The 26,038-nt window shown below is 48.9% G+C and overlaps 1 protein-coding gene across 7 annotated transcripts in view; it reads right to left on the reverse strand.

Annotated features, from left to right (window-relative positions):
* Positions 1-26,038, reverse strand: part of PTCH1 (patched 1) — a 70,711-nt gene that overhangs the window by 44,102 nt on the left and 571 nt on the right. For 5 of the 7 annotated variants that reach the window (XR_012374761.1, XM_073880713.1, XM_025851659.2 and 2 more), the window contains exons 1-2: positions 17,805-18,020; positions 15,961-16,153 (exon numbers count right to left, since the gene is read on the reverse strand). Coding sequence is in view for 6 of the 7 variants with exons in the window: in XM_073880713.1 (XP_073736814.1) it covers positions 15,961-16,153; positions 17,805-18,005 (394 nt within the window). In the remaining variant the exon portion in view is untranslated. Of the gene's footprint in view, positions 1-15,960; positions 16,154-16,557; positions 17,123-17,804; positions 18,021-26,038 lie in introns of those variants that run through there. The other 2 variants (XM_073880715.1, XM_073880714.1) reach the window with 2 other exon arrangements.

Genomic DNA, 26,038 nt, shown 5'->3' on the forward strand with positions numbered 1-26,038 from the left:
AAGCTGTATCCTACCTTTGAGTACTGTGAAATTCAACTTATTTTTACATATTATACGGCCATATTTTATTTAACATTTAATCTTATATTTGACCAAATATGCAGGTTTTTGCAAAATTATTCAGTAACTTTAAAAAAGTTTCATTGACATCCACTTTACTTGACAGGATCCATTCATCTGGCGAGCGTTCGAAGGTGCCCGTCATGTGCTCAACAGTGGGGTGCTATGGGGCGTGAGATTGGCGTGTTCCGTGCCCCAAAAGGGCTCGCTGGCCAGTGAAGCGCACAGGCAACAGACAAACACATCAATAAGCTAATCTCATGGCATGACAAGTGCCACAGAAGAAATAAAGATGGTGATGCCACGTGAGCTGGGGGAACAGCGCCTGGGCAGAGGAACCAGCAAGGGTATAGACCTCCTGTTTGGCTTGCTGCAGGAGGAGAGAGGAGGCCAGTGTGGCTGGAACTTGGTGAGGCCATAATTACGTCATTCACTTGGTTGCGCTGGTGGACTTAGCTCCTTCTCGGGTGTACCTGTGTCACAAACGGCACAGCCTTCATACGCTTTTTTTTTTTTTTTTAAAGATTTATTTACTTGACCGAGAGAGAGACAGTGAGAGAGCGAACACAAGCAGGGGGAGAGGGAGAGGGAGAAGCAGGCTTCCCGTGGAGCAGGGAGCCTGATGCGGGACTGATCCCAGGACCCTGGGATCACGACCTGAGCCGAAGGCAGACGCCCAACCGACTGAGCCACCCAGGCGCCCCAGCCTTCATATGCTCTTACATCAGCATTCGCCCACGGTGCTCTGGAACAAGCTACCAGAAACAGAAACCTCTCTGGACAGAGCGATTTTATGGACTCACCCGACTTCTGCTACCCTAGCAAATAAATGCCTATCCTAAGTCACAACTGAGTGACAGACAGCCCAGGGCTGTTCCTTATCTAGCCAGTCTTCCTCATCAGGCATCAGTGTGAAGCTCCACCAGCCAGGAAGCCCCACAGAACCCCTTTCAAGTGGCTGAAATTACAGGTGCAGTCTGGGGGAAATGGTTTTTCTCCCTTTCTGTCCCATTTTTTTTTTTTTAAGATTTTATTTATTTATTTGAGAGAGAGAATGAGAGACAGAGAGCACGAGAGGGAGAAGGGTCAGAGGGAGAAGCAGACTCCCCGCTGAGCAGGGAGCCCGATGTGGGACTTGATCCCGGGACTCCAGGATCATGACCTGAGCCAAAGGCAGTCGCTTAACCAATTGAGCCACCCAGGGGCCCTCTGTCCCATTTTCAAGGTCAAGGTCCTTCTTTATTATTTAAATAATAGTCTACTGTTCATGAAGTAGTGCATGATTATTTTTGACTACTGAGCAGAATGAGCCGTAATACTCAGTATTTGTGATGTAGATGTAGGTATACACTGACAATATTTACATTTCCCTTTTTGGAGTTTACTGCTAATTCTTAATTTTTCTGCATGGAACAGGTACAATTAAAGACTTCCATGTGACAAAAGGAGAAAAAGATGAAAGCTGCTTGGTAGGGATCTGAATGAAAAACAAGCTCACTGCAAAAATAACATGCATATTTATCATATTCCAAGGTCCTCTTATATTCTTTTCCTTCTTCCAAATACAACAACTTTTAACTTATATAAAATAACAACCAAACTCTTTGAATAAGACTCATGAAAAATGTTATCTCAGGATCCTGGGACACAAAATAGCCTTTTAAATTTGTGTATGTTTTCCATTTGCAAAGCCATTTCACATGCATTCTTTACCTATTTATAAATATTTTGCTCGGTGCTGCTCCCCCATCAAGCTGGGGCAAGCTAGACTGGACAGTCAGGTGATGAGAACCAGGATCAGAAGGCCTGGGCTCTGAGTCGCAGCTTTGTGACAAGTCCCTGACCCAGCTGGGCCTTGGTAACCTTCTCTGTGAAATGGGATGAAAATGCTACAACTAACCTCGTAAGGTGGTGTGAGTATTAACAAAGGGTGTCCCACACCCTTAACCAGGTGCTGATCAGGCATCCATTCATCTGGTCATTTATTCATTTATCACAGGGCATGTCGCATCATCCTTACTTTACAGAAGAGGAAAAGTAGCTGCAGTTTGGTTGACTGGCCCAAGGTCACCCAGCTGATAGGAGGTGGAACCGACCTTCAATCCTGCGTCCAACTTCCCTGAGAGCCTCGCGGCTCCTGAGCACTTGTTGAAGATATACCTCTAGGAGAGCCAAATTCCATATACCCGACAACATCAAGGTCACAGCTAGAGCTTTTAGAATGCTCAAAAAGTATTACGCGGGACAAACAATTGGTATTTTTTATTTAAAGGACAACAACATTGTCTCCGGGAGTGTTTACCACCACTGAAGAGATCGTTTTTGGGTGGCCGCAGACAGGCCCCCGTTTTCCTTCTGGTCCCCAGGGCGACCTGTCTTAGAGGGGGGCAGAGAGATGAGGGCACACAGAAAGTAAGCCGTCTTATGCCTCTTTACCTGCAAATTCTCTAGAAATCTGAGGCTTAAGCCAATTCTCCGAAAGAGGTGGGCTAAAAAGCACCACTTGTGCAAAGAAGTTCTTGCTCAAGCTCTGCTGATCCTTTCCTCCCTAAATCAAACCATTATGGCTTTCCAAGGTGAAGAAGGGCCAGCACAGGCAGGAAACCATTCCACCTGGGGATCCATACCTCTGGGCCAATGCTATTCCAATCCATGGTAGATGAGAGATGCTCCCCTCATGATGCTCTCCCGTTGTGTACCATTCCTCAGCACGGCCTCTGTGCAGAGCTAAATAAACGCCTGCAGCATTCATGCAAAAAGCTTTTAGCAAAAGCTTATTGTGATCCACATAAAGGTGATCTAAGGGACCGAACGAAGTGCTGTTCCCAGTAAATTCCAAGTCCTTTCAGGGAGGCACTGCCTGCTGCCCACTTACCTCGGCACACTAGGCGCATGCGCACACTCAGCATGTCAGAGGAATGAATGAATGAACAGCCTCAATACAGAGCCTTGGGAACAGGCAGTCATCTGTATAAGATATTAATTCTTCCCAAAGCCTCAAAAAGTCAATCAGTCAAAACAAATGACCCTTTCAGCCTGAAAAGTACCCACTCAGAGTCCAATTAGGAAAATGGGGTCTGTGTATATGCAAGCTGAGCATTTGCATTTGATTAATCCCATGAATTATCTAACAGCCTCTAGAGAGATTTTTTTTTTTCTTCCCTTTTAGTTACTTCAGGTCCTTCTTTCAATGTTGCGATTAGTTACTGTGAGGGTGAAAAACTACAAATCTCCAAAAGGGTGTAACTGCAAAATTATTAGCACCAGCTCATTTTCTAAATTGAAAAAAATGAAGATTCAGTAATTTGGGCAATTGGCTGAAAACTCCTGAGCTGTGAGTTTTAGTCACTCTTCCAGCCATCTCTTTTATTCATGACTAGCCAACTGCTGCTTAAGCTTCTGGGCTGTTTTTCTCCTCGTGGGATTGTGCCCTTGGGTGTTGCCATGGGAAAGTGCTAGAATCAGATAGCCCAGAGAGAATCTGCCTTCAGGAAGTGAGCCCAGTGAGTGAAAACCACAAAAACAAGACAAGAGCAGGACACATCCCCACACCTCCCCAGGGACAGCCTCGGGGTGGGGGGGTGGTAAGGAGGGTGGAACTCGGTAGAAGGGGTAGCGGGCCTGAGCATGCGCCCGCCACAAGCCCCCACACCAGCTGTTTGTGGTGCCATCTGTTACCGCCCAGGCTGCTTCTCTGAATGGCTTTCCCTGAAGCTGCCCGCTCACCCCGTCGGACACGATCAGGTCAGCCCAGCACCGTGTCCACCCTGGACCTGCTGCCTGCCACAGCTCCCCCCTCCCGCCCCCCGCCACCTGGTATTCTCTCCAGGGCCACCAGCTCCCAAGATGACACTGCATCTGTTGGGAGACCCATTCTTCCTTGGTCACTTGCTGCTGTGGCAAATGAGGGCTGCGGTCAACCCCACCAAAGACAGGCCGCATGAAGTCACAGCCTGCGGCCTCAAGGATGTTCCTGGCATCCAGTGGGATGTAACAGAATGGAGCTCTGCTCTATCCCTAAACTGAGTACTTGCCCAGTGTGAACTGTCCCAGGGCCTACCATGATTTCACCTGGAATGCCCAAGTCCACAAGCCAAGTAGATGCAAACCCAAGTCCTGTCCTTCTGCAGGAGCTGAGCAAGCCTGGGAGGGTCTGACACAGAGCAGCATGCTCAATCAGAGGCAATGCTGGACCAAGAAGCAGAACCCGGGACCAGAGACAGTGTTGTGATTAAGTCCCAAGTTCTTAGTTAAGGCCTCCTCAAGTCTTCATTAAAAAAACAAAAACCACACAACCCAACCACAACAACAAAAGCCAAGGGCTTGCTCGGTGGCAGGGCTCTCTAGCCCAGCATTCGGACTGCTGAATAACATTAACCCCGGCTCCCTTCTCCCAGCTTCTGCGGGGGCTGACATCACCTCTCTGCTCTGAACAGTCCTCCTGCCATTGTCTGGCCCAGGCCTCTTTGTACCGGCCTTCTCCTCGAGCAGCACAGGGGAGAAAACTATGTGAGTGCCCACCTCCACGGGACAGGCTCTGGGGCCCTGAGGAACATCAGGCTGGCCTGCTTTATCTCCCACACTCTCCCCGGGGTGTACTTTCAGGATTTTGTTGCCATCAGGATTAGCTGGATTAGGGGCTGATGCGTAAGGACTCCCTGGTGTTGTGAGGAAGTTTCATCACCAGGTCAGCATGGTGCGACCTATATTCTGTCATCACCACCACTCCTCATAGCCACCAACTGGAAAAGGGGAGGGGACAGCAGAAGTGCTTTGAGTGCAAAATGCATGAACTTGGTACAGCTATAAATTCCCCCATCATGCACTTCCAAGGGTGTGGGCCATTCAAGACCATCCTCCTTTCAAGCAAGAGCCCTACTGAAATGGGTCTGACAGTGGCCGTAAGTGGAGTGGTAAGCGGAGCTGCCCCAGAAAAACAACACAAAGAAACTTCTAGTCTTTTGCTAAAACCAGGCAAGCAATTTGGGAAGGGAGCTGTGCGGCTGGAACCTTATATTATGGTCCTATTCCATGGGGCGGGGGCTCCAATTTATTTGAAGGAAAACAATGTGGGCAGGGGTGGGGGCTGGGCAGTAAGAGGTCGGCCTGAAACAGAGGAACAACTCTTAGCGCCTTTTAAAAATTCAGTGACTGAAACTTTTCCTCCCAAGAAATCACTTGGCCCTTTTACCTACCGGAACCCGCATCCTGGCTGCCACTCACGTGCACCCTGCATGAAGCAAACACAATCAAGAGAGAAAGCAATGGGATTTTTTGCAAGTGTGTGCGTGTGCATGCGAGTGTGTGTGTGTGTGTGTGTGTGTTATAGAACAGTCCCTCTTGCACAGAACTGGGCTGTTCCATCAAAGCCGTATCTGTTATATTTCTGTCTTTCTCTTCTGTTTGGCGTATTCACCAACAAGAGAAAAGGAGGTAAGCTTTGGCGGCCCTGACCTGCAGCTGGAACACAATACTTTCGCACAGCCCTGCCGACCCCTGACATAAATTTTACACCGCAGCTGGCATTTACACACTCAGCATTACCATATGTATGGCTGCTCCGTGCTAATTATGCTAATCACCTGTCTAACTGGCTGCTTCGAAAAATGGTTGTATTTAGCACTCCAGTGCCTACCAATGCGGCTTACTGTGTGGCTGAAATGTACATTCAGACGGCCCTGAATGGCAAGATTTTTCCACGTTGCTGGCTACATTCAAGCCTCAGAAAAATTTATTCAAGTCAACTGGTTTCGGTCCGCAACAAAAAAGTTACGAGAAAAAAGTGAGTGTGTTCTTGCCCTAACATTCTGGATCTGCTTGCAAGCAAAATGATAAATCAATTGGTGTGGGAAACAAAAAGGGAGAGAGATTTCTTTTGGGAGCCATGTGAAACTGTAGCCTATTTAAAAAAAAAAAAAGAAGAAAAAAAGGGTCATCCTATTCCCCAAATCTCTAGAAAGAGCAGTTAATAGATATTTAGCCCTAATCCCAATTCTCTCAAATTGCAGGCTTTGTTTGCAATTAAGCAAGGTATTAAACATGTGCAATTTTCTTTTTTTTCTGGATCATGTGTGGACTAAAATGATGGCACCATATTTATCATTTTTAAACTTATTGCAACAATGTATGAACCTCATGGGGAAAAAAGCCAGGTAAGAGAAAAAATAATTTCTTAGACAGCTAGGGAAAATTCTTTTATTATGCTCTCTTAGAAAACTTCCATTTAAAAAGACACTGTGTGATATTTCCATCTATTTTGTGAAGTTTTCTGGTTTGTCCCCTGAAGGAGCAAAGGAAATCAAGGAATGGAGGTGGGGAAATGGGAGAATTCAAAACAGAAAAAAAAAAGTGCTGGGGGAGGGGTAGAGAGTCAAGAAGCCTACATTTTCCTTAATCTCAAAATTCCCATTTTTACCATCACTGTTTCTAAAAGCAATGTTCTCAGATCACTCTATAGTATGGACTTCTAAAATCGGGATAATATTATTGCAGGCTGTTTAAACAATTCCCCAAGTTCAAACTGAAACCCCATTTCCTTCCAACTTACAAAATACCTTCATATTAATGTTTAAAAACCCTAAATGTAGTCAATCTAAGGACTGCTTAGTATGAGATTATTTGGATGTACAGATAATGTCTAGGCAGTCCAATTTCCCTGAATTGCCTACAGCGCTGTAAAAACATGTTTTACTAGAGGGGGGGCCCAGAGCGTCCAGTTACTCTCTTACCTCCAAAGGATCATCATTAGTAGATGCTTTACTGAAATCTAGAAACTGGGAGCAAACTGGAAGGCCATTTATTTTGCAAATATATCTTGGGCTGCCCCCCAGTGCTACAAAACACCAGAGCAGCTTTGTGATCAATCTTAGGTGTACACACAGAGAAGGTGCACTGACCCAGCAGGCCTTCTCAGACCCAGGAGAGGGTGGTGAGAGAAGCTGCTCTCTCCACACTTGGCTTCACCCACCTTGCAATTTAACTTACAGCAGAGGAAAAGGGTGACACTCACCGATGCTATGAAAACAACAGCTTTGTTCCTATCAGCCCCTCCCCACTCCGTTCAACATTTTATAAACTTATCTGACCCAATGAAGTAACATTATCCAAGCCACATCTTGCTCTCTTTGGCATCTCAATTCAAGTGGCTTTTGTTTGCCAGTAAAAAGTATTAATTCATCTAGGTTTTTGTAGTTCCAAATCTTGACCGTGCAGGCAAAAATCCAAACACCATGACCACTACTGAGCCACTACAGAGCTCACCTCTCTTTCCCTCCCGATCTCGCTCTTCTTTAATAGGAGATGGACCACCCTGCCTCATGGCACAGAGCAGTGTTTACATTGCAGTACTTGACTGTGTAATACATCTGGCATTTTTGGGCAGGATTCCTGAGCTAGGGGCCAGAAGCCCTTAAGCGATGATTTAAGGGGAAAAAAATCATGCGCATTGACTTAACAAAGCCCACTTCCAGTTCCTTTTGCTTACTTCTGTACATGTTTCATCAGTAACTGAAAACTATCTCGGTTGATAGTTTCTGGGGAACCTACCATTTCTCTTCATTTATCTTAACGATAATAAATCAAGCGGGTGTGGTGGCACAGCTCACTAGGCTCACCTTCACGGCCAGTGGTGTTTCGGGACCCACGTGCAGTGTGGACTATTTGGGCCAACTCACACCTGGGGTTCTAGAAATAAGGTCCTGCCTCCACATTATAAATCTCTCCAACAACAAACTTGTCATTCATTAACAGGTACCTGACTGCCCACCAACAACACAGTTTCCCTAACACATAGTTTTTCCAACTATGCTCTAAACCCAAATACAACAAAATCGTCATAGTCTTGAAGGGACTGGGGACAGGCTGCATCTTTCCTCTGTCTTTCTCTACAACAGTCAAGGGGTTTCTCAATGGCAGCACTCTACTGTTTTGGGAGACGGAATTATTTGTGTCAAACCTAAAGATACACACACATAGAAAAGTGGGTATTGCCATGTAAAGGAAAAAAACAACCCTAAATCCAGTTTAAGGGAAACAAATCCAATAGGTTTTATCACGAAGGACCCAAATTCAGAGTTTGGAAACAAAGAACAAGTAAAAGTGCTTAATATTTTGATGACCCTGATGGTATCTATGTAGTCGAGGAAGGCTCCCACTAAGAAAATCCCAAGGAGTTTCCTCCTTATGAACTGCTGGAAGCGCCTTCATGAGCAAAACCCTCTGCTCTCTGGGACCTCTCATGTGGATGGACTGTCTAATGTGGCAGAGTCAGCCAAAATTTGGGTAAGGAAATCTGTCCTTTTCCAGGTTCCTTTTGGCTTTGGTGGGAGTTCCATCCAGGGAGAACCTGAAGTATGGTGCCTGGGTGGGAATGTCTTGGTTTACATTTCACTTACCATCTCAAGAAATGCTAAAGGGCCCAATTCTTCCATATTTCATACAACACATTAAACACAGGGGACCAAGACTTATTTCACACTCCATTTGTCAATGAATTCTAAGGCACCTCAAAAGTCCATAAAAATGCCATGACTCTTCAACAGGGGAAGTGCATCTTCTGCTGACAAGACCCCATCAAAGAGTAAGGTCTGGGAACCAACCCTTACCAAGATAAGAACCCCAAGGATGCAAATGGCAGCTCTGCATTTGGTATCTCCCACAGCTGGTTTGAAATAATACATTTTCTAATTCCCTCCTGTCAGTTTGTGATTAACCAGATTTACTACCATTTCAGATTTCACACTAGTAACTCCAGAGATCCACTGGGAGGAAATGATTAGGGCAGTTTAGGAGTAGGAAGGGGCGAGGATGGATGGGAGGGAGAGAAGAAGGGGAGGGAGAAGAGGTTCTGGGAGCCAGTGAGGGGCAAAGGAAACAGTGTTATAATAATAGAATCACACAGGTCTGGTGATTATTTAGGGATGTCTTTCTTCAAAATAGTATCAAACTAATGGTGAGCTAAAATGCTATACTTCTGCAAAACGGCCTCTATTAAATATGGTCTCCTGCATAATAATTTTAAAATATTTCCGTGTTTGTTTTAAAAGCTAAAAAGACCTTTAAAAATCAAACCCCCTCCACCTTCCCTACCTCCCACTCCCATAAAATAGACTACTCCTCTGGGTCTAAATCTGGGCAGATAGCTGACATGAAGCTGGGGCAGGGGGTGTGGTAAACCACGAAAGCAACCCCTTCCGCTGCACAAATGTGACGCCTGTCCCACCCCCCCCCCCCCCCCCCCCCCCCCCCCCCCCCAACAGGAGAGAAAGGGGGAAAAAGTTAAAGCTTGGCCTGAGTGGACAGAGCTCCGGGGGTCACGGGGAGGTCAGCTTTGAAGGAGAAATCCCAATGAAATATAAACACAGCATTGTGGAAACCAGACAAATCTCCCATAGCTTGTCCAGCCAGCGTTAATCTCGCCATCAGCTGTGGTGCATAATCCAAACAAACGGATCCGGCGGTTCGTACATCTGGAAGCTGTCATCTTCTGGGGCCTCCAAACGGCAGTCCATGTATCTGATACAGCCCATCTACCAACCTGGCTTCTACGCCCCTTGGGAGGGTCAAAAGTGGCAGGCAGCAAAGAGACATGGAGGATTCGGAGGGTCAGGTGCCCTGGGGAGAAGGCACCTGAGGTTATTTGGTATTTTAAAGCAATTATTGTTGGGTGTTAATTTTTCAGTCATTTTTCTCCAAATATGTCGAAAACCACAACTCCTTGCACCTGTATGTGGGCGCCCGCTATTGCAGTCTAATACAATAAGCATCTTACCTACCTAATAAGCATCTTCATTTTTAAAAGTGCACAGGGGACCAAGGAGAAGAAAGGAGCTGCATTTCAGCAGGTCTTTCTATCCCTTGTCAAACGTACCCAAACAGCCCCAGAGAGCAGAAACTGGGGGATCACTTTGAAAAGGGGAGGTAAAATCAGAGCCCACACGACCCATACAAGCTCAAGGCTTCAGCCCCTCACTGTGCCTTCGGCTCTGCTGCAGAAGGGCACCCGGGGGGAAAGTGGTTTGTGACAGGAGCATCTGGAGGAGAGCTAGACCACTGAAGAGCTAATGCACTGCGCAGGCTGCCAAAAGGAGCTCTCGTTTCAATATGAACTAAGTCCACTGGTGTCTCTTCCTGCTTTTTACAGTCATCATCATGCAAAAACCTTCATCTTACTTCGTGAAATGCAACAAGGTCTGTCTTCAAAATTAAATGACCCAAAGGAAGAAAATATTCTAATATACAGCTTTTTCTTTCTTCCATGGCTTGCCCCCTCCCATGTCAACTTGTCAGGCTGTTTTTTTAAATTTGATATTTAATGTAATTCTAAGAAAACAAACTTAAATTATTAGAATAAAAAAATTAGTTACCACTAGTTACCTAGATCAGTAAATATGGAGATGGGGAGGGGGCATTATCTTAAAGAAGAAAATTCTTTTGCATTTATGGCGGTCTGTTTGCAGCCACAACTCCATCATAATAAAAGCCTTCCATCTGCACAGCATGGGTCTTCCAATTGGAATCTATTATCTCAACCAGTGCTTCTCAATTGGGGTGATTTTGTGCATTCTCCCGCTCCCCCACCCCCATTTGGCAATGACTAGAGACATCTTTGGTTGTCACAACTGGGAGGTTGCTACTGGCATCTAGTGGGTAGAGTTCAGGGATGTTGCTAAACATCCTACAAAGCACACGGCAACCCCCTTAATGTAGAATTATCCAGCAAAATGTCAATAGTGAGAAAACTTGCTCTGAACTGCAAGAAAGGATGGTGAAGTTCATTTATCTCCTACAACTGACTGAGTTCAAGCCAAGAACACTGAAGGCGTCATACTAGCAAGGAACAAACTTGAGAGCACTTGCAAACATCAAGCAGGCATTAAAAACATTTTTAAAAATTTTTCTTAAAAAAAAAAAAAATCAAAGTCACAACTTGCATCCTCTCCCCTCGCTAGCCTCCAGAGATGTTAATAACCAAACACAAGGCAATATGGATTCATTTCAAGGCTGTTACTGCCCTTTACAGTAAAAGAAGCCAGGGGGTGGGCAAAGCTTGGGGGGGGGGGGAAGCTCAAAGAGATACATGAACGTTCTGTTACTGGAGAGCTGTCAACAACAAACTTGTGTCCGAGACAGCGTTGGAGGGGGCGTAGATATTAAAGGAGACAGGAGAATAAAGGTGCTAAGCCAAAAGGAGAAGCCAACCGAGAAATGGGCAAGATTACAAATAAAGTTATTTGCCTTCTGTGCCCAGAAGGGTGAAATCCAGGTGAAGCACACCAGCAACAGGCAGCACCCTAGAGGCCAAATACGCTAGTGTGGAGAACGACACAGGCAAAGAAGGGCTGAAAGGAAGAGCCTGCCACTCAGTCAAATGCTCTGCACACACCAGACCTTCCTGCCATGTGGCTCAGCCTTCTAGGCCTTGGGGCTCCCCACCTCAGACTGAAGTCCCAACCGGAGGCAAGCATTTGGGAGTTCTCCTGTCCGCTGACCCTCAGTCCTGGAGCGCCCCAGCACCCCCACCTCTCCAAGCCCTGCGGCCTGGCTCAGTCCCTCCCTGTCCAGGCTGTCCTGGACGGCGTTCCTGCCATCCCGCATCCGGTCTGTGTGCCCCGGCTGGGTGGAGGTCCTCTGAGAGCACGGGCTGTGGCCTTTCACCAACACCTCTCTGGAGCTGAGTGCAGTGCCTGGTATAGAGCAGGCACGGAGAGTGTGCGCTGAAGGAATATTTTTACATTTAAAGAACAATTAGTCTCTCCCTGACCCCGCCGCCACAGGCTTGTGTTTCGGTAACAGATGTCCACTACATCATTCCACATACTCTTTTCCTGAACCTCATGACTCCAATCACAAGTGAGCTACATTTGATATTTTTGACTTGCAAATACTATAACCCTAAGACCTAAGCTAGCACCTAATGCATACTGAGTTTCTTAAAAGAAACTGGTTGCTGTTGCAATGATTACAGCAGTCATTGTACGAACATTTTGACAACAGAATCAAAGAATTCTTATCACCAATGCGATAAAAATATAAGAGTCTTCCTTATCTAGCTTATATTGGTCTGCACAGCGTAGCCCATGTATTCAAACTGTCTTTATAAAGCCACATTCCCCCAGCACGCTGAAGCATGAAAGTCAAATCAGTGATACAGTCTAGCAAGTGGATCCTTTTAATTTGCTGACTATATTAAAAAGATAACAATTACTTTGGCAAATACAAGGATGTATGTAGTAAGTCTATGTGGAGACACAAATACAAAGGTAAGTGGAGATATACACAGTTGAACAACACAGGTTTGAACTGTGCAGGTCCACTTACACGCAATTTTTTTCGATAAATACAGTAGAGTACTGTAAATATATTTTTTCTTCCTCCTGATCTTTGCAATAATGTTTTCTTTTCTCCAGCTTACTCTATTCTAAGAATACAGCATATGATACATATAACACACAAAATATGTGTCAACCGACTTTATGTTATTGGTAAGGCTTCCAGTCAACATAGGCTATTAGTAGTTAAGTATTTGGAGAGTCAAAAGCTACACATGGGTTTTCAACTGTGCAGGGGTCAGTCAGTGCCCCAAACGCCCCACACTGTTCAAGAGTGAACTGGTATATACTTGTATTTGTGTATAGGTATGTAGACTATACATATCTCCAGTTGCCTTTGCATATTTAGCTATGTCGTGTGTGTGGTATGTCTTTTTTTTTAAAAAATCATGGGGGAAATAAGCATTTTCCCAAACTGTCCCTCAGCATTCCTCTCTCCTTAAAAATCTCATGTTTTTCTCAGTCTGTCGCTTTTTAACTAGGGAAATATGCAATCTCTATTCGTTTGGTTCTTTAGTGTAGCAAACACCCTTGTTTATGCTCAGAACATTTATAGTCTCCTTTAAGAAAACAACGATCTAACAGACTTCTTGCCTGATAGTGATGAGTAATTTATCAGAGATTAAAGTACAATTAACCTGCATTCCAAGTTGCTCTTCATTTTCCTCTGCTACAGTCTAGGACAGCAGGGAATTCCAACTCCTGAAAACAAACGCTTACACTACTTACTATTGATATGAACACCAAGCTCACTACCTCATAAACAAGAACTCCTCACTGTTACCTCTTCTTTGAACTTAAGTCAAAATTATAAAATGATATGGTGGTCTTACGAGATCCCGGGTTGGGTTTACCTGTATTTATGAAACTATTGCTTCTTCTACATGGGAAGAGTCTAGCAGCACACAATGAATGAATGAATGGATGAATGAATGAATGAATGACAAATCAAGAGACCAAGTTGACTTAAGTCATTAGGAGGCAAAGTGGACATTTTTGTAAAATGGAAGAATAATTCAGTTATTACAGGTAAAAACATCACATACACTATTGTGTTATAAAAATAAGCATAATAATAGATAGCTACTTTATTGAGTTGTGAGACATGTGTTAATAGATAATAAACAGTAATGGTAGTTGAGCAACAAGTGATAGTATTAAGTAAATAACATTTGGTTAAAGAACCAGTGAGCCACACTGAAACCACCAAAACAGAAATGGGAAGAAAAATAACTGAGGCCCAAAGTCAGCAAAATGAGTCCTGTCTGAGGTGTCACTCCTTCATACTCTCTCACTAAACTAGAGCCCAGGTGACACTACCACTAATCATGTTCCTCCTCCTTCCAGGACTTGAAACAGATTGTCACATGCAGAAACAGTTGCTTCTAGAAATATACAATGTGAAGAAAATAAATCACATTTCTCTTTACACTTATTAAAGGCCTACCAAAAAAATCTTGCTCAAAACAGCAAAAAATTATCTTTTGTCATCACTACTGATACCTAACAAATTTGCTGGTCTGAGTGTTGTAAAGTGAACAGATGCACAGAGCTGGGAAGCCCCTCAGCTCATTCCTTGTTCTGTCCTAGGACCTATGGTAGCTCCCCACAGTCTAGCCAATCACATCATTTCCCAACTACAGCCTACTGTCTTGGGCACACCTGCATCATGGCACTCTATTCCCACCACACCAGGAGCCTCCACTCAGCTTGGGCCTCTGCTTGACCCCTCTTTCTGAGCTTCTGCCCAGACATCCCTCCTTCCTTCTCTCTCTTTCCAGGTCATCGTAATTTACCTCAGCACTTCCACAGAAGCTTTTTGTCCCATTTGACTTTCATGGCCCACTTCAACTGTGAGCTCAAATTTACTGCAAGTGCACTCAATTCCAGTATTTTTAATTGCAAGCATCTGTGCACAAGAAGTGTCTCACAGACGGGACATGATAGGTACTCCGCAAACTTGTTGCTAAGGTATAAGACATATTGGTATATATAAGGTCTAAGGTATATTGATGCTCAGTAAAACTCTTCTTTTATCTACCAATGACAGGGAAATGCTTAACTGAGGTAAATCACCCCACGGATTGAATCCAAAGAATAGTTTTGTATTAATTACCAACTTACTTAAGGCAAGAATGTTTTCTGGTCTTAATTATTTGGACTATTATTTTAATTGTCACTTCTCAATTAAAGACTCCACAATATGCTTCCAAAACACTGAGAGCTGAATCTTCACAAACAAGGCAAACTTAACAAAATATTCTCCAAGGTTAGTTTTCCAACAGCATTCTGAAAGGGATCAGTGACGTAATTACACATATAACTCTCAGGCTTCCAAATTTTGTGTTAGGTAGCTTTCACTAGGAATGCTCTAGATAGTCTGGTTTGAAATATCTACATAATTACCTCAATCCTTCCTTCCCATCCCATTGTAAGAGATATCCAAAGCAGTATTTAGGGGTTAAACTGTTTCCAAATAGCAAGACTGTCACTTTCCAGAAAAAGAATTAAAAAAACAACCACCCACAACAAGAACCACCCCCCCCCAAAAAAAACCAAAAATACCCGTAACACCAAAAGAATGTAAAATGTTTCCGTCTTGAGGGGCGAGGGGGATCTATTTTAAATTTACAACTGCTTTAAAAAAAAAAAAAAGGCTTCAAGAACCCCCAAATGGAGAAATGTTGAATAAAAGACTGGCAGAACCCCTTGGAGAGCTCCTGTGTGGCCCCTCCCTCCAAACCCGAGTTCTTAAAACACATTGGTTCTTTCGGCCTGCAAAACGCAGCCTTGCTCCGAAATCATTCCATTTAAAAAGACCCCACCCTCGAGGAAACATTAATCTACTTTGCAAACATGCGTTCCAGTCTATGCTTTACTGTTTTTTATTTCAACTCCTTTCCTCCCCACCCCCACTTTTTTTTTTTTGTACCTTGAGACAAATGTTTTTTTCCCCCAGAGTTGAAAGCTGTCCAAAAACAGGACCACACACGCCGCTGCCTCCGCAGGCCCGCGCTGCGCCCGCCCCCGCCCTCCCCGGCGCGGCGGCTGCGGCCGCCGGGGGCGCGCACACTCCCTCCAGCCGGAGGGGTGGCCTCTCTATGCCCCCCCCCTTCTTTCTCTTTGGACGTGGTGGGTGGGGGTGGGGGAGGGAAGGACGCCGAGGACTAGAGCCAGGAGCCGAGAGGCCTTCCTCCGGCCGCGTTGCGGGCGCGGCGGCAGCGAGCGGCGGCGGCGGCAGGCCCCGGGGGCCCCCGGCCGCGCGGAGTGGTCCGTCCCGCGGAGGGGCCCCGCGCCCCCGCCTGCCCGCCCTCGCCACTCTCTCCCACAACACCTAGCAAAGCGCAGCGCCCCGAGTAGATTACAGCGCGGCCTTTGTCGGGCGGGCCTGGCTCCCGGCCAGGCGCCCAAACAATAAACAATTCCCCCTGGTGCGGGCAGGGGGTTCTCGCTCGCCACAGAAAGGCCCTAGGTGTATGCTGGCAAATATCTTTATCAGTTGGAAGGAGGCAGGGAAAGGGGCCCGGGCTGGGGGACGAGAGGGCGCCGCGGCGGGCGCTGGGTCTCTTACCTTCCACCCACAGCTCCTCCACATTGGTCTCGAGATTAGCTGCCTTTAATCCCACAGCGAAGGCCCCAAATATGAGGAGGCCCACAACCAAGAACTTGCCGCAGTTTTTTTGAATGTAACAACCCAGTTTAAATAAGAGTCTCTGAAACTTCGCTCTCAGCCACAGCGGCGCTTTCCGGCCAGTAGCTTTCCCCTGAGGATGAAGCAGAAGGGAGGAGTGAGCGCCGGGGAGTCGTGGCCCGCGCGCCCACGCCCGCTTGCGCGCACCCGCCCGCGGATCCCGCGACAGCCGTGGGGAGGGGGATACCCTTGGGCCTGGATCCCAGGCAGGCCCCGGGTAATGCGAGCGGCGTGGGCCTGGACATAAATCAACGTCGGGATGCAGCGTGGAAGCTGCACCTTGGCGACAGCAGGGGCGCCCCCACGCACGACCCGCGCAGCATCCCCGAAGGTGTCTTGGGGTCGCTGGGGAGAAGGGCTGCAAGAACAGAGGGAAGGGGAAGCCGAGGCAAAGAGGAGAGAAATCGCTCAACACAGGCAATATTCACACCGGAGCTGGGAAGGGAGGGGCTGCGCAATCTCTGCGTTGGAGCCCACCATTTAAGAGCCAGCAAACCGTGGGTCGATTCCCCGCAAGTCAAGCGCCATCCTTTACCCCTCTCCGGATGCCCCGGCAAGGATGGGGGCAGGGGAACGAACGCGCTCTGGGAACAATGTATTGCAGGCTCCCCGATCCTGACCCCCGCCCGGCGTGGTAGTAAGTGGGGATCCACGTGGTGAGCGCGGCCGCCGGAGCTCACTCGCGACGCATTTCCAAAGCGTTGGGAGACGCTGTGTGAGCTGAATTAGGAAGTGGGGCAGCCATCTGCAACTTACAATATTTGTGATCGGAAGAGGGCAGCCACATGGATCTTTCCCTCCTCTCCCTTCCCATCTGGTTAAACGTAAAAAGTAGCCAAGTGCACAGGGGAAGGGCCCAGGCCGGCGCAGGCGGGGGTCCTGGCTGCGCTGTGGCTGCTCCCGGCGGCGGCGTTTCCCCGGCGCTGGCCGCTGCCCCGGCGGGCCCCCGTCTGGGTGCTCGCCTTCCCCGGATTCCACACATTTCAGCGAGCCTCGTAAACACAATGAACCCGGCCGCTTGGCAGACCAGTACCGCGGATTTAAGGTGGCAATTTGTTTACAACTTTCCCTTTCCCCCCAGGCTCTAAGAAGAAGTGGCTCAAAAACTAAAAAGGAAGAGGGGAGATGCCTTCTTCCAAGGATAATTTTTAAGGGGGCAGAGATTTCATGCTCCACAAAAGCAAAACCGGCTGCCAAAAAAGGAAACCACCTTTATTTCGGCTCCCTCCCCCCCTTCCTCTCTCCGCCTCCCTCCACTCCGCCTCCCCCTCCAAGATGTTAAGAAATGTGGCAGCATTACAGGGGTTTAGGTTGCAAATAGGGGCAGGGGCGCAGGAGCAGGGGTCTCCGGGGCCGGGGGCACTGGGCATTGCCGCGCTGCGGCCGCCCTCGAGGTGGTCCACTGTGGACCAATTTCCAGTGCTCCGGAAAAGGCATGCCGGGGAGGGCGCGTGCACACACACACACACACACACACACACACACACACACACCCTCCACCCCCTGCGGACCTCAGACAGCCCTTTCCTCCTAGGACCGGAGGGAGGGTTTGAATTTTTCAATCCCCACTTGTCTGCTTCTTTTCCTGGAGAGGTGTGTGTGAGTGCTTGTTTGCGTGCGTGTGTGTGTGTGTGTGTGTGTGTGTGTGTGTGTGTGTGGCGGGGGCGATCCCAAAGAGGAAGAGGAGGGAAGAGTGGGAGGAGAGGAGAGAGTCTGAAATGCACCTTGGAAATCTGCTCCAGAGCGAAGGCGGCGTCGCAGTAGCTGGGCCGGTGCAGATAGTCCCGGTCCAGCGCGGCGCTGCGGCGCAGCCCCCCGGTCCGTCTGCGCCTCCCGCCGCCGGCCGGCCGGCCCGGGGCCCCGCTGCAGCTGCCGCCGCCGCCGCCGCGGTCCTGGGGCTCGGCGGCGTTACCAGCCGAGGCCATGTTGTTGCCGCCGCCGCCGCCGCCGCCGCCGCCGCCGCCGCCGCCGCCGCGGGAACCGAGGCTTCCCGGGCGGCCCGGCGCGCTGCTGCCGCCGCTGCGGGCTCCCGGCGCGCCCGGGCGCTCGGCTGGCGAGGACGCTGCTGGCCGCCGGCTGCTCGGGCTGGGGCTCCGGTTGACAGACCTGCTGCTGTCGCTGCTGATGCCGCTGCTGCTGCTGCTCACACGGCGGGCGCTGCTGCCGCTGCGGCCGCAGCCGCTGCCGGGGAGTCAGACCCTGCGCCTTCCATTGCCACATTGCGCGGGGGTCCCGAGGTCTCTGCGGCCGCCGCTGCCCACATCCAGTTCTCGGGAGGGCGAGAGCCGGCGCGCGGAGCCAGCCTGTCCTTCGGGCGCTCGCACGGCGCTCCTCGAGATCCCCAACTCCCCCTACCCGCCCCCCGCCCCGCGCCGCGACCCCTTCACTGCAGAAAGCGCCAGCAAATCCCCGCCGCTCCCGTCGGCCTCGCCGGCTCCCTCGGCGCCTCCCGGGTCGCTCGAGCGGCCGCGGAGGGTAAGCGCAGAGCCACCGCCGCGGGGTCCGTGCGTGCCCAGTGGGTCTCAGCGCTGCCGGGCCGGGGCAGCCGCCGCCGCCGCCGCTGCTCTCGCGGCGGCTGCTGCTGGCGGTGGCGGCTCCTGAAGCTGCTGCTCGGGCTGCTCGGGCTCTGGCTGCTGGGTTCGCGGTGGCTGTTCGGTCCCGGACTCTGCTTTCTTGTGCTCCTCGCCGACCCGCTGGACCATTCTGCCCCAGTGCAGCGCGCCTCACTCGCTCCCGGGACCTGGGGACTCCGCTCTGTGTGTGTGCAGCGGGCAGCGGCCGCAGCAGCTCCTTGATTCAATAGATGAGATGGAAGAAGAAAAAAAAGAACTCTCTCCATTTGGAGAAAGAGGAGGAGGAGGGGAGGGGGTGGAGGGGGAGAGACCGAGCGAAAGAGAAAAAGGCTGGAGCTCCCGCCCCCGGGGCTGTCAGATGGCTTGGGTTTCTGCGACGCGATTGGCTCGCGGAGGGCAGAAATTACTCAGCAAACATGACTATTATTAGCTGCTTAGCAACAGCTCACCAAAGTAGAGAGACCACCCAGGTAGGCAACCCCAGTGTGTGCATCCCCGGCTTCGGGGGGAGCCTCCGAGAGCGCCAACCTTCTCGCATGCAATACTTCCATTAAGGAATGCTCCCCCCTCCCTTTTCTTTCTTATTCCTTTTCTTTTCAACAGTGTCTTCTTTTTGTAAGACGCCTTTTTCGCGCGCGCGCACACACACACACACACACACACACAGACACACACATACACCCACGAGCATTTGCCTCGCGATAGACACGGGGGGAAATGTAATATTTTTGTAAGCGCTTAAACAATTTCTGAAATTCCTCAAAGAGAAAACCCTTTCAGAGGCACCTTGGCCTCAAGCTGCAGCAAATACTGGGAGGTCCGGCTTGAATTCCCAGGCCTGCACCAATAATGACAGGGTGGTGGATAGTGCGCCAGTGTGTGCCAGATTTTTTTTTTCTCCTCTCTTTTCTTTTCTAACTAAAGAGAAGACTTAGGCTCTCGCAGGGAACAACGCCTCGCATTAAGATAAACAAAATGGAAAGTTAAAGAGGAAAGTAAGGACGTTGGGAAAAGCCACCCTTTCTTAAAATCCTCCCCCCACCCCACCCCAAAACCCACGGCAGCACAGTCCCGGTTTGAAGGAGTCAGTGTTTTAAAAACGTGGAATCCAGACACCGAAGCAATCTTGTGGAGGCAGAGGCGTTTTTATTTGAATCTTTAATATGACATATGTAAAAAAGAAACAACAGAATCCTTTTAACAACCAGGAGCAACGGAATTGTTTTCACTGAGAAAGAGAAAAAAAGTTTTCTTGACTATTTGGGGTTCATTTGGACTCCCCCCTTTTATCACCCACAAGTCGTTGTTTAAATCATTTAAAGTCCGTTTTAAACGTTTTATTTTTTTTTCAAAAACTGGTACGCATCCTGTTATATTTAATAATAGCGTGACGTTGGGGAGAATAAAGGCTTTGATGTTGGATTCATTCGAAACAAATTGTGCGCTGATTGCGAGGACTTGTCAGTACACTGCGGCCAGTGTCACCGAGACAACCCGGGGATTCGCTTCCCCTTGGGGAAGAAAACACGCGACCCTCTGAAGTGGATCCTGGGGCCAGAGACATCTTAAACTACCTACATAGTTCCAATTTTTACTTAAAAATATAATTTTTTAAGAGCGTAGTTTGTTTTTCTTGTTTGCAAGTTACTAAATCCTCCCTGAGATAGGGACCAGACCCACAAACTCTTCGATTCTGCTTCATTTTATTATTTTTCCCTTTCTTTTTTGAAAACGTGGTTGAACTGCAGAGGGGGACGCGCGGCAGCTAGAAGCCAACTGCAGCCGTGAAATGGGGCAGTGTGGCTTTAAGATGCACACGGTGTGTGTTCATTGAAAAAAAAGAAGAAAGAAAGGAAAGGAAAGAAAGAAACCCAGATGGAGGGAAAGGGGGAGGAGCGGGGAGAAGGCGGAGCCCACGCGACCACGTGACCCAGGGCCGGGCTCGGGCGGCGCGCGCTGGGCGGCCGGGAGGCCTGCACGCGCGCGCGTGCGTCCGCCTGCGCGCGCACCCGAGCTCCGGGACTCCCCGAGCGGCCCAGGCGGAGCAGGTAGGGAAGTCGGTGCGCTTGGCTCGCGCCGGGCGGACTCCACGTCTCCAGCTCGGCCTCCCGGGAGCCCAGAGGAGGCTCGCGCCCCGCCGGCGCGGACAGACGTGCCGGACGCGCCGTAGTACATTCCTGAAGGCGGTCCGGCCCCCTTACGTTGCCCAATGTCCGCGCGGCCTCCCGCAGCCGGCCAATGGCCGAGCGCACGGGTCTCTTCCCATTCAGCGGCTGGGTGTCCGCGGCCCCGGCCCGAAGGGGACTGCGGCGGGGCGCGCAGGCCACCGGGGCAGCCCACGCGGCTCCCGCGGGGGTTTTGTCGCCAGCCCTCCCCGCCCTCCTCCTGATCCTCTTTGGCGGTTTCCCCCTCCCTCCTTTCCATCTCCCCTTTCCTTTCTTCTTCCTCTTTCACCCCTTTCTCCTCTCTATCCAGCATCACCACCTTCCATGTAGCTTTTTCTCCTTCCTGGTTTCGGTGGGAGGCCCTGTCTCCTGAATTCCAAACCGGCGGAACGTATGCGGTACCCCGGGCGGGGTAGGGTGTCCCGCAGAATAGAGACAAAGACAGCAGAAGTGTCTGAGGGTGTTTACGAGATCAAGAGGAGGACCGGAGTACCCGGCCAGCGCGGAAATTAAAAACTCAAAACTCCGAAGGAGCACGTGATTTTGTGCGCCGCTCTGGGAGGGCTGCTAAAATCCAGAAGGGAAGGCAAGCACCGTGCGATTAAAATGACACATTAATAAATAATATCGCAGGAGGAATGGGCTCGACACATAGCAAGTTTAATCTTGAAGCGAAACTGATTTTTATTTGATAAAGAACATAAAGTAGGAAAGGAGATTTATTCCAACTTTCCTTACTGAGTGGTTCTGCAGACGTTTCAAGTCAAACTATTAAGTGCTTGCCGCTGGAAATTATTTTTTAGAGTTGGGGGTTGTACCCCCTAGTTTTACATGTCAGTCTGTTTATATTTGAATCGTGCTGTATAGCAAGGTAATCATGTAGTATAGGTTGCTTCGTTTGTCTCTTCAAATTCCTTTACAGCGTTTTAGACCAAAACATTAGTTGTGCCTCCCAGTCTTTTATTTACAGCAATTTAAGTTTAGCTGCTTGGATTATGGAATTCTAAAATGAAATTATGGGCTGTGTACCCATCATGGTTCCTTATTACTCTCTGCACGCAGCTGCATATCCTCTCGTGCTGACTGCTGTTACATGTGCACCATTTCAATGGCAAAGCCTCTTCCACTCAGGCTCATTTCCCTCAGTTGGACTTAATTCCTAAACGTTTTGAACATTGATCTCCCGGGTTCTCAGCGCCCTCAGCCTCCTCACCCGCTGTTTGATAGGTTAACTTTTCAGCATCTCAGACAATAGTCCCCGCCTGTAAATTCTACCCATTGGTTCCAGGACGCAATCTCCAGCCTGGGCTCTAACAAGCGCTATCTTAATCTCCCCACCCCCACCCGCCGCTTCCCCTGTGGTCTGCTTTTTTCCTACACAGAGATGAATTACTTTGAGGATCTAATTGGCCTTGTTTCTGTAACGTTTTAAGAAAGGGAAGAGGAGCCAGTGTAAAAGCCTGCTCGACTTGGGTGGTCAGGGCTGAGGCTGCCCCCAATTTGCCTCATTGCTGATGCATGCGAGTGCGACATTCCCAGCGATAATGTTGTTCCTAATCAATCTGCCCTTATTTACATTTGTAAGCGTTGTCGGCTTTAATATGCATGCCCTGTGCAGGGGACCGCTGCGCCACACCGGGTTTGTTAACTTCAACTAACCCTAAGAATTCTCCAGACCTGAGATGAGGCTGGCTGGAGGAGCCAGGCCTCTGAAGGTGTCTGCTGGGAAGACAGTCCCTTTAATGGCCTCTCTGCAGTGTGGCTCCCCTCCTGAGAGTTACCAAATAAGTGAGAGCTTGGGGCCTTTTCAACCAGCAGGAGTTGCTGACCCTCTTTGGGGCAACCGTTGAGTGTTCTCTTTCCCCTTTCCAAGTAAAGGGGAATGCATCATCTCAGTGCATCACTTGTCATTTAGGGCTTCCCACCATGATCCAAGATGTCATAGGACTCTGTAGTTTTCAAACAGATTTCTTTAAACTTTTAAACTATGAATATGAAAAATATTTCCCCTTCTCTGCTCCAATACTTAAAATATCTGTGGCCACACCACACACATCTCAAAAATGACATCCGATTATCCAAGTGATAACACTGAAATGAAACATCTGCCCTTTGTATTTGGACATTCCAATGATAAGCAATTGTGGGAGCTGGACTTGGTTGAGTAATGAGAAACCATAGTGAGATTTAACTTTTCACTGGTTTCTCAGATCCAACGAAATGGGTCTTTAAAATCTAGTGTAATTTAGCAAATTTTTGCAAAGTAGAAATGAATAAAGGGGTAAATGTATTCTACTAAGTTGACCTTTGGGCCTTGTTATAATTTTGCCTGAGTTTAATGCTCTTTTCCACAAACGCAAAGAATTGCAAATGTTACATTAAGTCCCTTAGTATGCCTGTTGAGAGGCTGTGATGGGGAGAGGAACTGGGGATTTGATGTAATATTCTATTTCTGGGTGGGGAACCCAGGGTACAGGATGTGAGTGATGGGCCAGAGCCCGAGCGGTTGAAAGCAGGTACTTTGGATAAGGAGACTTGACTCAGTTCAAGCCAGTATGCCACCATCCACCACATTTTCTTGGCTCTCTAAGAATGCCTTATTATTTTCTCATTGGCAGCTTTTGTATTTACTTAAAAGGTGATGGTAGAAAATGAGTCTAAATGGTTTCAGGGGGGAGGGAAAAAAAAAGATTCAGCAGCCACAGAATGAGAAACCCCTAAGCATGACTCCCCTCCCCTTCCCCTTCTACCTTCTGTTTCCTCCCCCTATTCCCTCCTCCCCAGGACTGGAGGAAAGGGAACAGCTCTAGCCAACTTGTCAAAATAATGCTGCTAATTACCCCTGATCTCCTTTAATGGGAAGCTGCTCCCAATTCCACAAAGGAGTAAATGAGGGGTCTACAGCACAAACCCAGGAGCACTGGCATTTTTTTGAGCCTGCAGTGAGCTTGGGATGGGGGCAGAGGGGAGATGTCCTGAGAAGGTCCCAGAAATCTCCACATTTATTACTCCAGGTTCAAATATTAGCTTGAAAAGGGGAATTAGACTTTATGCGGTGCCAAAGCTTTGGGTCACCAACTACAGAGAAAATGTTCAGAGCCTACAATGAACTTGAAAGAAAACATAGCATTTGATCCTGGTACTGATTTCCCCCCTTCTCAAGTATCTTCTTAGCCACATTACTCCAGTGGATAGAGATGTATTCTAGAAAGACCCAGACTTTGAACACTTTTTTCCTCCATCTCTCTCTTGCCTCATCTCTATCTCCGCATCTAATATATCTATATCAAGCTTTGCATTTGGCAGAAGGCACACCATTCATTTCAGTGATCTCTGCCATTGGGTCTTGCATGAAAAAGAAGCTGAGCAACATGATCCCTTTGACCCACTGCTGGAGCAACAAATTTATTAGAGATATAGGCATGAGAAATGAAAGGGAAGTAAAACAATTCCAGCTTATTGTGTGTCTCTTTCATACTGCTAATCCGGTTTACACATCACGCCTACATGTCTCAATAGGGCTTTATACACTGTGGCAGAGGCGGGAGAAAATAAAAGGTGTGTGTGTGTGAGAGAGAGAGGAGGAATGAGGATAAAAACAGGGAAGACATATTTTAATCCATATTGATTTGCTTCATCAGTTTTTCTATCTGGAGAAAGTTGAAGACAGTTTGTAAAAACAGTCTTTCCCCCCACCACAAAATAATTCCAAATGGTGTGAACTCCTATTCAAATAGTTTGTTAGATTAGGACTAGATTATAACCAGAAATTAGATACACTTCTCACAGTGAGTTTGAAATGAAGCTAATACCCCAAATTGAGAATGGGCCTATTGGTGTCCACCTTGATTCAACATTTTAATACAAAAAGATCTTGGACTCAAAGGCATTTTACAGCCTTGTGGAAGGAAGCTGGGTGACAGCTGGAACACACAAACTCACAATTGAAAGCCCCTTGTTTTACAACATGGGTGCACAATGCACCTGAGGCAACAATTTATCCTGAGGTACCACCCAGAAATAAGTTACAGTAACAAAGGATGACACCAAAAAGCATTGTCTTTCTTTGTGAAGGCAATTAATAGCATGTTGAACTACTGGAGGAAAAAAAAATCGAACACACAGAATGCTGAAAAAGGACTTGTAGCTCAAGACCTCAGTTATACAATTATTAAATATTTAGGGCCGCCCATTGTGGGTCTTTATTATTTGCGTCTAGTTCTTTTATATTTCCCCTCCCCAGGGAGGAAGGAGGGATAAAAATGGAAGAAGACAGTCTTCTCTCCCAGGTCTCGGAAAAGAGAGGTCTCTGGGTGTCTTCCACAGACAACAATCCATATGGTTCTTCTTAGGTGTTGGAAATTGAGATCTGAAAACTTTGCACTGATTGCTCATCCACACACTAGGAGTCATTTTTCACATGAACTTAAATATCTGGAGGCATAGCACACGTCACACAGAGGTACAGTCTCTGGAGGTCCTGTGGGCCCAGTGTCGGCATCGGGTCTAAAGGGGTTTGAGTCGGCCCGCCCCAGCTCAGGGCTCCCCTGAGGCCACACTCTGCACCCCGGCTAGCCGCCGACCTCTTTAACGGGTGGCAGGCACCAGAAGGCCCGCTGCCGTGGGCGCAAGCGTCAACACGTACCTCTCTCCCACCCGTGGCCCCTTCCTGAACTCAGAGCAGCACCTCTGGCCTCTTTTCCCACCAACGGCGGCGGGAGGGGGGAAGTGTGAGCCCCGGGTTTTTAAGGTGCTTCTCGGCTAGCCCCGGCTGTCGCACTCCCGGCGTGCGGGTGCGGGAGCGTGCGCCCGTGCCCTCCAGCAGGTCTCCACCAGCGCCACCGAGACGAGAGGGCTCGCTCCGCTGCGCGCGCGCCCTCGGCCCCCACCCTCCCCCCTCGGCGCTGTCACTCTCCGCACCAGCCCTTCCAGCCCAGCTCTGCCTCCGCTGGCGAGTCGGGAGCCACCAGCAGGCTGAGGAGCGGAAGCCAAGGTGGCGACCCTTTCAAGCGTGAAAATGGGATCCCAGGCGACCCCCTCCGTGAGAATTCCCCCCGGAGCCGTTCCCCCGGCCGGGCCCGCCGCGGTCGGCCCCCTCCCCGCCCCGCGGGGCCGGCCTCGGGGGGCGGGGGGCCCGCGGCGAGCGAGCGAGCGAGGGAGCGTTGGAGACGCGGGCCGGCGCTCCCGCGCCCCGGCGGCGCAGCCCACCCAGCCCCGCGG

Source organism: Callorhinus ursinus, unplaced genomic scaffold (genome assembly GCF_003265705.2).
Source record: "Callorhinus ursinus isolate GAN/ISIS: 27379988/994484 unplaced genomic scaffold, GSC_fseal_2.0 scaffold39, whole genome shotgun sequence".
NCBI classification, from domain to species: domain Eukaryota; kingdom Metazoa; phylum Chordata; class Mammalia; order Carnivora; family Otariidae; genus Callorhinus; species Callorhinus ursinus.